The 18,198-nt window shown below is 36.7% G+C and overlaps 1 protein-coding gene across 1 annotated transcript in view; it reads left to right on the top strand.

The window, feature by feature from the left end:
- GRIN2A (glutamate receptor, ionotropic, N-methyl D-aspartate 2A) overlaps positions 1-18,198 on the top strand; it is a 151,071-nt gene that overhangs the window by 64,536 nt on the left and 68,337 nt on the right. Inside the window, exon 2 of the mRNA XM_010003197.1 lies at positions 17,235-17,827. Coding sequence (XP_010001499.1) covers positions 17,235-17,827 — 593 coding nt within the window. The remainder of the gene's footprint in view (positions 1-17,234; positions 17,828-18,198) is intronic.

The raw sequence follows: 18,198 nt of genomic DNA, 5'->3' as shown, positions 1-18,198 counted from the left end.
TAGGGTACTCCCTCTAGTACCTGCCTTTCTGTCAAAGCTCTGCCTTGTCCAGCTTAGATACATGCATTTGGGATTTAAATACTTGGTTAGTGAAGAGTAGGTCGGGCGATACAGAACTCTTGTCTTTAATTGAGAACTTGCTTTCTCTTTTTCTTGATTCATTAGACAGCCTGGCAAGCCCAGGAGCAGGCTGATCCAGATGAGGGTAATACATGAGAAACTCTCATCTGAGAATTCCTCTGCAGCAAGCTCTGCATCTCTGGCTGAACCACCTTATAATCATTGCCATCTAATCAGTGCTGCTCTTCTAATCTGAAGTGGAAGGTTTCCTGTTTGCTAAAAAGATAGAGATTCCATTCAGGTATTTTATCTTAACCTATGTGAAACAGAGAACTTAGAATGTGCTATTTTTTGGTCAAACAAAATTGATTGCAGAAGTGACATCATGATGCGGAGAGTGGTTCAGGCTGATTGTTAAGGTGGATGTGCTTAAGACCTTTCCCTATGCAATGAGCTTCACTCAAAAATTCAAATGGTTTTAAACTTGAAACAAAGACTTATTACAACCAGTAGAGGTTTTAAAAATGCATTTAGTAGCAAAAATTTGAAATGGCTTTTGAAGTGAGGACAAAAATAGGCAAGTTTTATACACTATTTTTCCAGGAATTACTTTTGTAAGATATGATTACTCTTGTCTCTTTGCTTTCCTTCAGCACGATAATTACAGTCAGATGTGTTGGGATAAACTCCTCCATGTTTAGGAATCATTCAAATGCTATAATGCTGTGTTTATGGAAAGCATGTAAATTAGCTGTGAGCACTCGAGAAATCATCATTATGGCTCGGCACACATGGGGTTCAACACCCACAAATAGGCTTTTCTTGCAAATGACATTTTTGTTTGTCTGAAATAAGGATCCATGCATTATGGGTGGCTTGGGAGCTATGTCTGTCTTCCAATTCTAATTAAAACAACTCATTTAAAGAAGAGGAATTTAATTTTCCTTTCATTGTTTGTGAAAAGCCCAAAAGTTAATTCTATCATAACCTTTTAATGACAGAAGCAAATGCCTTCCACAAAACAACAAGGTTCTACACCCCAGAAAGCATCACACAAGGAGATTTCTAAAGGAGTCTTTCACAGATCTGGAAATTAAGGATCCACCTTCTTTGAAGGCTTGTGGAAGAGGTTTGCACCCTTTTTGTTACAAAGAGACAATTGCTTTTCTTTAGCAAAAGAAAATGTTTTCTATTTGTGGGTTTCAACCAGCTACTTGGGTTTTGCCAGGTTCGAAACTTGGAATGTCAGATATGTCTAATCTGAAATTTACCATGTATGAAAACCAGGGCATACCAGATCTGTACAGATGAAAAAAAAGTGGTGGGTTTATTTTCTGCTTATTGTTGATATATACCAGTCTGCAAGTTCTTGCATTTGAAAAAACAAACAAAAGTTTGGTGGTAGTTTAATTCAATAAATGATATATTTCCTGTTCAAGAAACCTTAGAAAGTGTTGGGGTTTTGCTTTAAAGTTGTTTTCAACATATGCCAGTTCTATGTCATCAAACTCCAGAAGTTCCCACTGCCACCTTCACCACCTTCTGATGACACTATCTGGTCTTCTGGATTATTTTTTCTTGAAACAAGTTTGAATAGTTAAACACCTTTGAGATTGTTAGTAGTGATGGATGTGCTATACTGATTATAAGAAAAAGCCCTCTGTATTTTGGACATGCATACTCCTAATGTGATAATTATTCTGCTGGGATCCCTCATGGATGCAGAAATAAAAAATCACTTAGGTTAAAATGTTATGGGAAAAACTTGCATAATTTGTAACAGATAAGGTGGATGGATATTTGCTTTATTTTTATTAGAAGTGCAGGTTCTGCAGCCATGGATATTGACCAGCTGTTTGAAATTTTTGGATCAGGCCTTTACTGTTTTAGGACTGCAATTATGCAAAAATGCTAGAAATCTTACTATGGAATTGGATGAAGTCCTTATAGTTTCTTACTAGCACTGAAGGAAAGAGCATCCTTATCTGAGTATTTGTATGCTTGATCTGCATGATGTGTTAAGAAATTTGCTGCTCCTTTCTGTAATATTTCATTAATCTGCCTATGTGGAAGTGTAGTAAAGCTAAATTAACTTTCTGTCAGTACATAGAGCATTACTGACATGAGATACAGGGATGCAAGCACTGTGGAAGAATTGTAGCCTGAAGAAAAATTCATCCAGTCCACCTTCATTAACTTTAAATGGGCTTGGCAAGTTTGAGGTGTAATCTGGAAAGAAACTTGTAGTACAGCAGGATGTTGGAAAGGGAACTGGGATATGAAGAGAGTTTGTGGCCCGTGTTGGAGAGGAAACACATTAAAAAATGCAAAGCTTACTTAAAGTGTTAGTGTTTGTTTAATATATGAAAAAAGGCCCTTGACACTACAGCTGACAGAAATCCTGAATGAGTTTAAATAGGCAGGTGTGATTTTTGAGACAGTCTGCCTGATCTGATTTTTTTAATTGAAATTTGATACAATTTTTACTTTGCAGTTAGTAATCTATATGATTACAAATATCAGTGAGATTCTAATAACTAGTGATTTTTTATGTCAATACAAGCTCTGAATCTAACCTAAACTTTAGAGGCATAGTCAGTTTTATATAATTCAATGATAGGTGAGTAAGTCTATGATCAGATAATAACTGCAGAAATAAACTATTTCACTTCAGTCTGCATACCTTGCTCCAGTCCCTGAAGGATTCAATATCATCCTTTCCTTTGAGGTTAGTGCTCTGGCAACAACAAAAAATCACTTCATAGCCTTCATCGTCTTTAGAGCAGAGCTGGCCATTTTTAGGATGAATGAGACACAAGAGCATGTTCAAGACAACCTGACTTCATTTTGCACTGCAGTAACCAAGAAGTATTCATGTGAATCTTTCTTCCAGCTGCACCACAGGGGTGTCATCTGCCAATGGGAGATAACAAATCAGTCGTCAATGAAAAGGGGAGATGGGACACATTGGTATAATAATTTTAAACACAGCTGGCTTTAATACTGGTTTTCATTCATTTGCCTGAAAAATCTGAGCATAATCCACCAAGCTATCTGTTCTCATGACTTACGAGGTTTCTCATTTTGTAGATCTTGGTGCACAGAACTTGAGCAATGGCAAAATATATTAATGAGAAGGCCTTGCGGCTGTGAGCTCTCCCAAGATTTGGTTAGAAGCATGTTCTGAAGGTGTAGTGGTTGAATCACCTTGCCAAGAAAGAAAAGGTAGTTAAAAGAATAACATAAAGACTAGTGTAATTTGTCAAAAGCTCCATTCAAGCCAAATGTCCTACAGTCAGCTATAAATTGGCAATGGTCTGACTGCTACACCTTCCCACAGCAGTTATTTTAAAATCATGGCTTATGTGTAATGATTTAGATTTATCACCCATTCATCCCCATGGCTACCCGCCCCCCTAGTTTCTTATGGGGCATCAGTACATAGAAATTCATCAACAGACCCTTTCAAAAAATACACATTAAACTTTTGGTGAGTATGGGAACACATACTAGTCTCTTTGTAGAGAGAGGGCTCTGAAAACCAAGTGATCATCAAAAAAGAGACTGAGTTTTTTATTTGTGTGATGAAGGGAATAAATTAAACTGCTTTATGAATGTAAAGTCAACTGAATCATGTTTTCTAACTAAACTCTTAGTCATTAGATACCTTGAGCCTGTCTGGATATCCTGAAAAGCTTAAGTGTATGGGCCTGATCTTCCTGAATTGGGCAAGAAATTGTCCTAAGATTTGTAGTAAAAAAAGGTGCTTCTGTTTTCATAGAAACTCATTCTTCAGCTGCTGGTTGGTGGTGGTGACAAAAGGTCTGTGTGAAAGATGTCAAAAAACTGTAAAAATGTTTGAATAGCATGACAAATTACCTCACATTCCCAAGTAGGAATATGTACCTACTTGTGGGCTTCATATGGCACCAGTGCATTTACCTGATTCTCTGAAAGACAGTGAAGAGATGACAAAGTGGCTGGACATAGTGGTGATAGCAACCAGGCCCCATTTGTTTCTCTTCTGCTTGCTTTCTGAAGAACGTACAGTCACCTTTAGCATTGTCTTCTCTAATTCTTCTGTTCATTGTATACCAATTTATAGGACTGGGTTAGTGAGAATATCCCTTATGCATCCATTTAATTTTCAAATGTACCATTGTATGTACAAGTATCATTGAACAGTTGAGACCTCATTTTGATTTAGTAGTCTCATTTTCACATAAAAATTTGAGTGCTTCCTTATGAACAGACAATAATTTTCCATATATGCTTGTTTATGCCATAGCATTGAGCATCTGTATATTATTTTAATGATGTTTGGTTTTTTTATACTTAATTCTGTTCTTATGGTTGAAGTTTGCTCATGAATACTCTTATAAACCAGTTCTTTCTTGGGTGTTTATGTGAAGTTGTAAGGACAGCTAATTTTTATAGAAAAGCTGGATGAAATATTTTAAATCATTACCACAAAGTGTTTGATATTTTCATAGGAAGCAAGAAAATGTTAGTGTCTTGCTTCTATGGAGTGACTGTATAATAATGAATTCAACTTCTTTATAAGATTTGTTGGGCAGAAGAAAAGTCAATGGAAGATGTGCTTCTTAGTTTCCTGAAGTGTGCAGAGCTCTTCCAGTGTACACCATTCTATACATAGTGTATTTTACAGGTTTGAATTTTTTATAAGACTAGAACAGAAGTTAGAATTTTTTCAGCTTTCATTTTTATTCACATATCTATGATGTGTTATCATCTGATACACCAAGATCAAATGAGCAGTTTTATCCTATATTATGAATATGTGCAGCAACACATTATCATCCATATGTGATAGTAAAACCACCTTTGTTCCAGGCTTATGGTCACTTGAAAAAGATTATAAACTATGTATGGGTGATTTAAAGACATTTCATGAGGTGTGGACATAAAATGATTTGTGCTAAATTATTCTGTGTATCTCTGGAGATAAGAAATCTTCCAGGAGGGAAGATGTACAAGGAAATGCATTATACTTGTGTATTTGAAGGCTGTACTCCTTATTACAAAGGAAACCTGTGATATCTTTGAAAATTGGTAGCTGTTGAACTGCAGCTTTTGTGAAAATGCCTTTTTATGATACAGTCATAGTGCAAACAGCCTAAAGAAACAGGTAGAATATTGCTCCTAAGATACATTACGAAGAATTATGGTAATTACTGCTGTAATTTAATGAGTTAAACATTTACTGGACCTCACAGATTTTATTTTAAATCACATCATTCTTAGTATTTTTTTAATGATACAGATAATTAACTTTAAGAAAATGGGCTTTTGTATATAGCATTCCTCACCTGTTTGTGATTTGTGTCCAGTCACTTGTCATATTGTGTTACTTCTGTTCTTAGTACCTGTTCTTGCCTGATCTCCAGCAACCAGGTTTGCTCCCCCAGAAATCAGGGAGAATCAGAATAGAGCTTTCCTTTACATGACCCTATGCTTACTTCTCTGAGATTTCTAATGAGCTGACAGGTTGTTGCATTAGTAGCAAGAAACGTCTGTCCACTGAGAAGGATCATAAATCTCATCTGAACTTCCATCAAGTCAGGTATGCATCTCCTGAAGAGACTCATGTGTTGCAAGACATTCCACTTTGTGTGGACTGGAGCACATTGAGAGATTTGGCACAGTTTTTACATCACATTTTTCTTTCTTTTTTTTCCCCAGTTTTCAACACACACTGTGCATGAAGGCTGCTTAATTTAGCAGGGATTTGAAAAATCAGCCCCTTTCCGCTAAAATGAGCTATCTGCTCATGAACACAGGATAATCCCTGCTTGCTCCACAGATCCATCTTACTTGTACAAAAGGGAGAGATTTGTTTCAGCTTCATTATTCATCTTTTAATTATCTGTTAACATAACATAAAATATCATCATCTGGTGAACTCGAAGTTGCATTGCTTTTATATAAAGAATTATGATTCATGGGAAGGAGTGCCAGAACTACCTAGTGAGAACTGTGCAGTGAAATCTTCCTCTGTTCTTCTACATTTCACCTACATTCCAGGAGTTTTTGTGGCGTATATTGCAGGGATTCAGGTCATGGCTTTTTCTTTTCCTTTTTCATAATAAACCATGTCACAGTAAGCCATATTAGGCTCGAGGATTGGTCCTAAAACACTTATTTTAATAAGATGTTTAATGGTTAAGATGCTGCTTTCAGGTCTCAATATTTTTCAGACTAGGTTTTGGACACCAGAAGGTCCATGGGTTATTTCTAAAGAACATGCAAAAGAAGAGCAATCTTGTATTCCGTAAACTTAAATTTGTTATTCTAGAGTATGGCACTAAGGGACACAAATGGAGACAAATCAAGATACACTAATTTAAGGCAAAGCACAATCCCTTGTGTATATTACCCTGAAATCTAAACTGCAATTGCAACTTTCTTAACGAGCTTCCTTACTTAAGGTTCCTGAAATGTAATGAGTACTCATTTTTTATGTGTGGAACTAAAGGCATTGAACAACTTGTACAAATGGGTGTTTCTGTTAGCTGTCCTACACAAATGCATTTTTTCAAAGGAACCCAAAGATTTGGCATCTAAATCCCTTTGATGCACAGTTCCATTAGTGATCATGAGCAGGTACTCTCACTTTGTATTGGTAGACAATCTATTTCAGTTAACTGAGTACTCAGACTCTTCTGAGGACACAAAGTAGCACAAGCACAATGTGCATGGCTGAACTCTCACATCTGTGCAGATGCTCTGTTCTGTTTGAGCATACCCACCTTGGAGGCTCTTAAACAGTCTGAACTCCTCTTGAATTTAGATATGAAGGTACTTACAATTTAGTTGCATAGCGGATATTGAAGAAATCTACTAATTGTTTTACTCTATACTGAGCTTAGTTAAAAATCTTTCATGTTTCCTCCCTTGCTTAGAAAAACTCTGGTTAATTTTGAAATTTTCACAGGACTCTATACAAGTCATTGATATATATTGTACCTATCTAGGAAACAGCTATATGCATAGTGTTGTCAAATAAGACTAATAAAAAATTCTGGCATTAGTAACATCAATCCATATGTTTTGTTAGTTATTTGTATTCTGTACAAGGGTTATTACTTCCATCTATTAAAAATGTAAAGATATTGTGTGGGTTAAGGAAGCTTCAGTCCTCTTCACACTGTACTGAATGTTGTACAAACATGATTTTTTTACAGCTGGAAATGAGATACTCAGTTTGCTATAACAATGGAGTATTGATTGTATCTAGTATGACTTTCAAATCTGTAATAATTTCTAGAAAGAATTAATATGCCTTGTAAGAACCTAAATTTAGCATTTTGAACTTTTCCTTTCTTGAAGTTATGTTTTCCCTCTGATATTTACTGTAAATCAGAACCATGCTTGAAGATATTTTGCCTCTACTTAACTAAGGGATGGTAACTTAAACTAAGCTTTTTCATAAAAGAAAGCATTTTACTGCCTCCCAAAATCTAAGTAATTTGTATATATATTGGTAAGGCTTTTCTGCCTGCAATATTATTTGCTCATGGGAATAATGCTTGGGAAATCTCTTGATATGTGATATTCTTGCAACTAAATAAGTCCTTTAATAGAATGCCAGAAAGAAAATGTAGATTTAAGTCAGAAGTGTGCAACAGTGTGGGTAGAGTCAGAAAAAGTGGGTGCAACAGTAGTTTGTCTGCATATGTCTGCTGTATTACTTTACCACCCATCACAGAACGCAACATTAAATGCTCGTGTCCTTATCTACTTAGCACACTGATACTGCAAAACTGTTGTATCTGCCTGCAGCTGAATTCCACGTTGCTCTTATGTTCCTTCGAGTATGGATACAGTTGCTCTCAGTACTGGAAACTTTGCAACTACTTTAACAAAAGATGTATTTTGTGATTTCAGCTGTGATTATTCAAAGGCTCTGCAATGAATACTGGTGAAACATCATCCGCTGTTGGAGCATTTTGGGCTATGCTTTTATCAGTAGGATTCATTCTAAGATACACACTTAGTCACGCTCTGAACTAGGGTGATGTGTAAGTCCTGATAAAGATTGTACATATCAGAAATTGGGTAACTGAATTTGCTTCTGACCTGCTGCAGTTAAATGTGCAATAGAAAAGGATGTTCATTGCTAGATCAATGAGCTGGTTATTCACTTTGAGAAAGCATGTAACTTCAGTTAGCCTAACAGAATAGCAGCTGTAGCTTCACCCAGAGGCCTAAAAGATGGTGCCTAAAAAGGAGAATCTTGAAGAGGGCAGTTATCCTGAAGAGGATAATTATAAATGATTTTTCCTTGGAGTACCCTGTCTTCTTCAGATCTGCTGATTATAAAAAAAGGATCTGAGTATTTTGAAACAATTCCTTCTAGAAGGATTCAAAGGCAACATGTGGGCTTTGGATAGCTTACAATGTTTTTGTGACTGTCTTCCACAGGCAGGTCAGTCAGGTTTGCATCTCTTTGTTTAGCAGCCAAACTGCCTGGGGAACCAAAATGTGTATGTTTTCCTGAAAACATCAAGAATCTTGAATATCTTGTCTTATCATATTCCTCTGCCATTTGAATACATTCCACAAATCTCTGTTGCCATGGAAAGCTTCTCTGAATGGCTCCTTGAACTCTGTTAACCTTCCTCTTGAAGGATGTCCTTCCCATCTGCCTGTCCAGTTGTCTTCCCTGCCAGTGTCTTGCCCAGTGCTGCTGCATTACACTAGGCACACACAGGTGGCTAGTCCGGGAGTCCTGGCTCAGAAAGGAAAAACACACAGTTACAGGCACACAGAGCACAAGGCTTTGCATTTCTTTCATTTGCTTAGTATTTTATACTTGCCATTTGGTGAAAGGGGGTGGTGGAGGAGGTTGTTTGTTGCCTTCATTCTTGTTAAGTGTAGACTTATGGAAATTTCTTAGTTAATGTTTTCTTATCCCAGCACAGGTGAGAAGTATCTTAGCATTCAATTGAGACCAAATGTTTTCAGATAAGGAGGTTATGTCTTAAGGCACATTTATTGGTATTTAATTGTGCACATACCTTTCTATATAGTATATGACATTTATGCACTCTTGAAATACACACTATAATCAGGTTATTTGGCTTGATTCAGTTGCCATTAAATAATAAATTGTTACTGATTCTAGATTTAATGCTGGAGTCTTGGCTGTAGCATATTTAAATGTTACTGCTTTTAAGTAAAGTTTTGCTTCTGTGTGCAGGATTAGTAAAGAGTGGATGGTGTAGGTTTTAAAGCTCCTAATGGTAAAAAACTGTATGAACATCCTTTTTCAGAATTCAATGCTGCATAAGCTGGGAGCAGTTTGTGATTGCAGGATTTTCTTGTACAATATTTGTTCTACGTAAGAGAGAAAAATTGAACAAAGAGCCATGGTTGTCCTTAGCCACTCTAAATTGCTGTTCTGAACTAATTTTCCTACAGCTTGGGGGTGTGCAGTACATATCTAAATTACTCTGTGATGTCATTTTATAATTAAATGGAATTGTTAGTTTGTTAGATACCAAACAGCTGAAATGAATATTTATCCCAGGGATGAACTATTGTATAGCATTGATTCTTGAGCATTTCCATAACCTATTCAAACAACTTAGGTTTTTTAATTCCTCAACAATAGTAATATAAACACATGCAATTTTTCTTAGCTAACATATTATCATTAAACTGGAAAGAATATTACCAAAACTACGTATTTTAATTTAACAAGTTGCCCAAAATACGTCAAGTAAATGGGATTATAGTGTATTCAGTGGATGGCACAGTAATTTGTGTACATGCTGCAATTTATGGCTGCTTGGGAGTCTGACATTGTAAGAAAAAAAATTAATTAGGCTCGTGCTGTGAAAAACTGTTAACCAGACAAAATGTGACCATTGTGTTTTGTTAAGACTAATGACAGAACCTTTTGGGACAGTAAAATATGTAAGACTAAACTATTAGAATGAAATTTTACTTACTAGTATATATATATTAATACAGATTAGTGTTCTTCACTTTTTATTGAAAGAGGAAGATAAAACAATGTTTTTTCATTTGTTTCCAACTTTTTACTTCCTTGGAAATCTTGAAATCTTCCTTTGTGTCAGAGATCCACCTGCCTGTAGTGAAACCTGACCATCAAGGACTCATTTTGAAACCAGACAGTGAAACCCTGTATACAAGGTTGTTTTCAGTAAGCATGGTTGTTAACAGCAGGATTGTTTTCCAGATTTGTAAATTGATCTAGCTGTCTGCTCCAAGAAATAGTATAACTCACTGTAAACTAAATGCTTTGATTTTTATGCTCATTAAAGATTCCCAAAATGCCTATGAATCAAGAGAAGCTCATCTTTGATGGCCTTATGGGAGCAGGTGTTGTTCAAAGTAAATGAACTAGTTGATTTGATAGATCATTCTCTGTAGTCACAGAGTGAAACTTGAGGAAGGTGAGAAATTCCATGTAGTATTATTGGAGTATCTTCATAACAATGTCTTTGAAAAGTCATTAACTTTACTGGTGGTTCTCCAGTAATTCATGACAACTGTTTGAAGAGTTTTCAATGAAAGGACCATCTCAAAGAGATCTCCATGTGAACTACTGTTGTTTCTTGAGGTGAAAGATGTGTTGGATGGCTAATGCGGTCATTTTCCCATGGAAAATTAGGACTTTTTGGGCTCGTTAAGAAACTCTTCCACTAGTTTAGTGCTGCCTAATTACATTAATAAAGCAGAAGGGCACTGTTCTTAACAAATAATGAGAAAATCAGACACCTCAATTTAAAAATGAGAAAATATCTGCAGTCACGGCAAAGAGGCACAAGAGAATTAATACTCAGTTGTAACCTATGGTGTAAAATCTGTCCTTCATGCTAACTAATTGATCTGCAAAGTCACACATTTTTCAATATTTGTTTTAATAATGAAATATTTAGAGGAAATGAGAAAGTTTTGTACAAATCTCATCTTCATAAAGAAAAAACTACTTCATGATGATCTTAATGCTATACACTGACATACAGCATCACCTGATCCTCTACTGGTTAAAGACTTACTGATTTATAACCAAGAAATATGTGAATGTACAAAGCATATATCATTTGTCTGAAAAGACTCTTCATTTTTCTTTATCTTTTAGGGATCAATTCTCTAATTCTTACATGTTGAGCTTCTTTTTCATCCCAAAAGCTCTACAACAGCTGTTACTCATCCAAATAGCTATGGTACAGCCAGCTCTATGCTGCCTTTGTGTAGAATCACAATTTTCCCCTTTTTTTGTTGAAATATTAATAGTGTAAGACATTTCTGTAACAGTGGAAGGTGAAATTTATCTAGAAAGGAGGCATCTTGTGAATAAACCTTTCACCAAATCACCACACAAAAATCCCTGTTGGTTTGCATTAATCTTTCCAGGATTCTATCAAATTTGGGCCCAGGCTTGTTTATTTCAGCCTTTGAAAGGATTTTTCATGTGCCTGTTCTGCTTGAACAGAAACTCAGACTGAGACACCAGAATTTCCAATGTTTGAACCATCCAGGAATGAAACCCAGATGGTGCACTCCAGCCCAGGGAATGGTTCATGAGCTCTGTGCTAAACCGGTTGTCTTCCATAATGAAGTTATGTTGTTTCACAGTGATGACAGGTTAAGTTACTTTAGTTCATTAGGCATGACACTGTATTATTCAAAGGATGGAAAGGACCAAAACCGGGTCGACTATGTGATGACCTGTAGAAACCTGGTTCTCATTCCTTTGTGTTTATTTGTTATTCCAGTATTGAAAAAATAGTGATAAAATTCAACTTTTGAAGCTGGCCCAGAGAAGCCAAACAAGTAGTAAGAAATTAAATGGATATATTAAAGGAAAACAAACAAACAAACAAACAACACAACCCCCCCAACACTGTCTGTTATCTAGCAAAATTCTTATGATAAAACCATGACCTTAAAATACAGAAGCCTCTGCAAAATGAACCCCTGCAGGCTCCCTCTGGAAATGAGAAAGGACACGCTTGATTAAACTGGTGCTAACCTTTCAAAATCACATCTCTGTGATATTTATTCCTTGAAATAATAAAAGGGGACATGTCAGATGTTGGAAAGCCATAGTGCACTCCCTTGCTTGCTACTGCCCTTTTCTAATGTAAGTGTTCCTCTCCCAGAGCAAATATTAAAAATAAAAAGTAAGGCCTTGGTTTTTCCCTTTTGGTGACCTTTATACATTTTGTGGCTCTGCATTTGCACCAGTTAAATTACAGAGTAAGAAATTTTCTATCCTCTTTTAGGCTCTGCAAGGCCTAAATCTTCTCAGTGCAAAACGGTAGAATGCATTCCCAGGTTTACGTGGACACATTTGGAGAACATAAGCTCTGTTTATGGGGTTTAGAGGACTCCACAGAGCCCCTGCCCCATTGTCCCCTCCCTCCCAGCAGCTTAGCCCATGCCTTGGGAAGGCTGGCACAGGTGGTCCAGGTGTTGCTGGAGAAGGACAGGGTGACAAGTTAGGCTCCAGGTCGAGTGCAAGGAGCAAGTCAATATCTGCTGGAGCTGGACATGGGCCTGGCTGCAGCTGAACTTGACTCAAGGTGATAGCAGCTGGGGGGATCCCAAGCAGGGTGATGGTGGTTGGTGGGCAATGCCTGGGGCCTGGGCAGCTCCAGAGCCCACCTGGGAGGGCAGGAGTGCAGGTCCCAAAGGAGAGGTTGGTATTAGCAGAGATACCTGAAGGCCAGGACTCATGCATGTTTTTCTAAGTGTGAAACTAGAGAGGTGACACACTCTTGGGAAGCAAGTCTTCTCTGCTCTTTGTAATAATTAGTAAATTATTTCCACCCTCTCATGTTGCTCTGCTTTGCTTTTGTATCATTTCCCCCAAATTGCTCCCATGCTGATAATGGGGGAGTTTTCTCTTTGGGTGCCTCAGCAAGATTTTTGTGTTGGGAATTGTATGTTATATTTTGTTAATGAATAGAGACAGAAATTAAATAGCCTAAGAATTCAGAAATGTGCAGGGTATCTTGGGAGGAAATGTTTTCCTTTTTGTTCCCCTCTAGTGTTTGCATTTACTGAAAGCTTTGCATGGGTCAGTGTGGTACCACAATGGAAGGCTGCATGGCTAATACCTAGATATTCCTGACAGATAAACATGGTTCACTTCACATTTACCTGAGGATCATTACATCAGTTTAAGTAATGCAAGAAAAATGGTACCAAAGTAACACACTTCAATATACATTATTTATCTATATTTCAGATTGGTACAAATAATTTCCTTCTGTGTATTTTTGATATGATACTAAATTATTCAGCTTAAGTTCATGACTGATTTCTGGCTTTTATTTTTTTCAGTCTTCATAAAATTTCCAAATAGCTACTACAGTTCATTAAACAGGAAACAGCTTGCACTGTGTATGTAGACCTAGCACCACATGCCTTAAATCTGTTACCAAAATGGAATATCTAAGGTACAGTGGTATAAAATAGGAGAAAAATATTTGTTTTCTGGATCTCTATGGAAGCTGCAGAGTGAGTAAGAATGAAGTAATTAAGATAACTTTAAAGTCCTACTTGTAGTCCTGTCATAATAATCTTGTTTCTAGCTGAATAAAATCATCCTTTGGATTGCTTTTTAAACTATATTTCATATTGTTTTTTGTTTCCTGTCATAATACTGTCTTACCAGTGAAACAACTTCCCTTGACAAGTCTGCCAAGTGGAAAATCGATTTGGTCTTATGCTGACCCCTGTTTTGTTCTGGTTTAGCATTTATTTTTCATTTAACAAAAGGTATACTCCATTAGATAATAAATGCTTCTTTCTTTAGCCAACTATTGTAGCTTTTTCCCTAGTAGGCAAAAACTATTGTCAGGGCTTGCTTCAGCTGTTACAGCAGCTGTGAATATGCTCTGCTGATCTCATGGAAAAGCTGGAGCTGGGAAACTAAGATGTCATGAAAACAGCGGAGGATGAGGTTTCAAGAGAAATATTCCTGTAATTTGTTGGAATTGGGAAAGTGCAGTGTGCAGTTCAGACAACAGTGACAGATTTATAGACTCAGTACACTAATTAAAACGCAAGTTACTCTAATATATTAATTTATGGAATGACAGCACGCAGAGAGGGTTGCTCTGTGTGCAAGCATGGAAATGCTGAAGAGCCCTTCTCCTGTACAGAATTGTATACAAAATTCCAGAATAATGCTAAAGAAGAAGCAATTTAATTCATTCTGGTGTATCACATGGTACAGTTTCATTGCATCCCCAGTCCAACAATCTCAATAGATGGGGCAACTTATTTCTGATGTTCATTTAAAGCACCTCTGGCTTTATCACTGTGTTCCTACTTCAACAATGACTTAGATGAATGTCTTGATAGATGACAAAGTGACAGCTAAATGAAAATAACTGAAAAAATTGCGTTTTACAAACATCAGTTCAGTTTGCTTTTGAATATAGGAAAGTAGACTTCAGAATACTAAGTCTCTACAAAGCAAAGGAGTAATAATGCTCATTCAGGAAGAATGTGAAGCTTTAAAACCCCTCAAATGAACATCTGTAGATGTTTAAAGGTACAGTAGTTGAATCCCTTATACTTTAACTTATTTATTTGCTGTTTCTTTGCTTATTATTTTCCCCCTAAACATAATGGATAATACATCCTTGAATATTTTCCTGATAAGCATCTAAATATCTGTTGAAGATCCTAAAGCTGCAATTTACTTGTAATCATCCATCTGTTTCAAATTCATTGTGAACATGTACAGTCGTATCTTCAGCTCTATAAAAGCATCACATGAACTCAGCAGAATTACATGGAATTTTTTTAGATGAGAATCTTATTTGTAATATTTTTATCTCTTTTTTTGGTCAGAAATTTGTTTTCATCATATGACTACTTTTTTTTTTTTTTCCTCTTTCTAATCACAAATTGATAGCAATTGCCTGATTTTGCCTGAAGCTCACATTCACAATGATGTGAAAAGGATTAATGCAATATGAGTGTGAAGTTTAAAAAGCTGTTTAATCAAAACTCCTTTCATAACCTATTTTTTCTAAAAAATTATTTACAAAAAGTAAGGATTTAGTTTTAGTACTTTGCTTGTGTTGTCAGCCTCCTGTAATGGTGACACAGGTCGTGCACAAGGCCAGGGAAGATGACAAGGACTGCTCTAGGTTAAAAATCTGTATTCACTAGTTAGAAGGGTCACACTTGGAAATGTCCTTGTGCATTGTTTTTTTTTCCCTCAAAGAACTTCATCTTTGGGTGCCTTATTGGTAAATTTCCTTGAGATGTATGAAGGACCCTGGTCTATCTATTGTTTGAAATAATTATTCCACTATATTAGTAGTCATAATCTTATATAAAAAATGGGGTAGGGTGAAAGGATTTGATGGAAGAAATAGTCTATTCCATTTATTATAAACTGTTGTAATTATTTTTACTGTTACTTAGCATAGTCAGAAGTAAAGACCAGGATAGGAGCCAAAGAAGAAATGTTGAAGTGATTGACTTTACATTACAATATTTTTTTTAAGTTCAATTTTTTTTTTTTTAGGTTCAATTAACTGCCATGGGCATCCAGAATGCTGTCTTGGAGGCACCAAAGGTTATTTCATTACCACCAATGGGGTGTATTTTGTATATTCAATATTACTCTTCACATTCTAACACAAGTCGTTAAGACTTTCATTGCAGTCAAGATATATAAGATCTCGGTGTCAGGTTCTTAACAGTTGGAAAATAATAATTCTTCTCATCTTCTATTAAAAAAAGTATAGACACTACTCAGTTTGCTCTGAACACATTTCTGTAGATGAAGTACAGAACTTGAAGAGTTGAGTTCCCTTTTCTCACTAATTGTGTTTAACACCACCACCTTACCATGAAACCTAGGCCAATTAGTCTCTTTCTGTTCCCCATAAGTGTAAAATAGGATAGCAGTTCACAACCACGTTCATAAAACTCTTCAAATTAAAAGCACCATGTGTCTCTTTCCTGTGCAGGCTGTTTCAGAAATCTTGAATGGTTAATATCTTATTTTTAAATGCTAAGCTTTTCTTTCAACAGGAGTTCCTTCTTTCTGTATCTGAAAGTTATGCTTCTAAGTTGCCACTACTGGTCAGCAATAGATATTGAAGTCAAATGAAAATAATTTTGTACCTTCGTGTACATAGCTTTGATAGTCTGATAACTGTTAGGTATATACACCTAAAATGTAAAATTGAAAAAATATATCTAGACGTCACAGCAACTTGGTAAAAATAAACCAATTAAAAAGTTTGTAATTTAGTGCCAGCAAAATAGATTATTGTGTTGCTTATTTCTGATAGATGATGTCAAAATAAGAGGCACCTGCCCTTATATTAGATGAAATGCTATTAATACTGTAAAAGTCTAAGACAAATATTAGAAACAAATCTTACATCAAACTGAGAGCGCAGCTGTATCACGCACTGCAGCTAACAGTTACAGACTGAGGCTGTTGGTTGAATTTAGTTCCATTTAAGTCCTTTAACGAGAACACTGGCAGCTTGCTGGTGGTCCCTGGGGTCCCATCCTGTTAGTTCTACATCAGGCAGCACTGGGCCATGTGTTCTGACTGGAGCATGACCAGTGTTGAACCCTCAAACAGCAGTCCCCAGTGCCTGGGGACAAGGAATCTACGTCTGCAGAACTTGACAGCTTTCCACTGAGTCTAATGAACCTGTGGAAATTAAGTATCCCTCAGACATTTGGTTTGGAAGTACGGTGCTTATTCATATATATATGTATTCACAGCATGTGTATTGCAATTCATTTCCATTGTAGCTAAAAATTGTCAAGGATTTATTGGGTCACTTTCCTAATAAGTGTGATGAATCTAAAGCTACCTGCTGGAGATGAGTTGTTTAACAGTGGGTGGCTTCCCTCAGTAAGTACCGACTTGAGTTGTTGTCTTCAAGTGATCAAGCACTCAGAAATTTCCTGTGTAAATATGTTTGTTACTTTTAGCTGTGTTACTTATGATCAGTGTTGCTTACTAATGATATGAATATGGTAAGGGTAAGGCACAGAAAGTTATTTGAAGGCAATGAAAGTTTGTTAGCCATGGTGGACCGAAGAGAGTGGAAGAATTAGAGATCATGTTCCCTTCAGATTTATGCAAAAGTAGTAATCTTTCACTATGTTTGGTATTTCAGGATGTGACGTCCACATTCTTCCAGTTTGGGGCTTCCATCCAGCAAGAAGCCATTGTCCTGATGAAGATCATGCAGGATTATGACTGGCACGTGTTTTCTCTGGTGACAACCACCTTCCCTGGATATCGAGACTTCATCCATGTCATTAAGACCACAGTGGAAAATAGTTTTGTGGGCTGGGACATGCAGAATGTCATTGTACTTGATACTGCCTTTGGAGATGCTAAGACCCAAATTCAGCTGAAGAAAATTCATTCATCTGTTATTCTACTGTATTGTTCCAAGGATGAGGCTGTCTACATACTGGATGAGGCTCGTTCCCTTGGCCTTACTGGCTATGATTTCTTTTGGATAGTTCCCAGTCTTGTTAGTGGGAACACAGAGATCACTCCCAAGGAGTTTCCTTCAGGTCTCATTTCAGCATCTTATGATGAATGGGACTACAGTTTAGAAGCTCGGGTACGGGATGGCCTTGGGATTATTGCCACTGCTGCATCAGCCATGCTGGAGAAACACTCCTTCATTCCTGAAGCAAAAACTAGCTGCTATGGACAACTGGAGAAAAATGACCGGCCATCTCACACCTTGCACAGGTAAGACTTTTATTGGTCTGGGTTGTTTTTTCTTCCTTACATAACCTGGGTCGTTTTCCATTCTATTGCCATGATATGTTTCTTAAAGAATTATGTTATTTTTTGTTAATCCCATCATGCTCTTTATGAGCAAGCATTTTCAGGTGTTCCAAGGCAACATGCAAGCAGACTTGCTGTAGTGATAGCTGTGTACATAGAAATGGTGTTATGTACTGTGGAGAATAAATACTGCTCTGGATCTGACGTAGAAGATGAGAGAAATTGGTCTTAGAAAGTTTGAAGCTGAGTTAATGAAATTGTGCTGTTGTGTATTATGAGATAAAATTGCCCAAATGCTCTAGAGGCTGTGCCTGAATCACTTGCATCAGCAG

Source organism: Chaetura pelagica, unplaced genomic scaffold (assembly GCF_000747805.2).
Source record: "Chaetura pelagica isolate M959 unplaced genomic scaffold, ChaPel_1.0 scaffold138, whole genome shotgun sequence".
Classification (NCBI taxonomy): domain Eukaryota; kingdom Metazoa; phylum Chordata; class Aves; order Apodiformes; family Apodidae; genus Chaetura; species Chaetura pelagica.
Note: the sequence above shows the minus strand (reverse complement) of the source record. Positions and strands in the feature narration are given on the sequence as shown.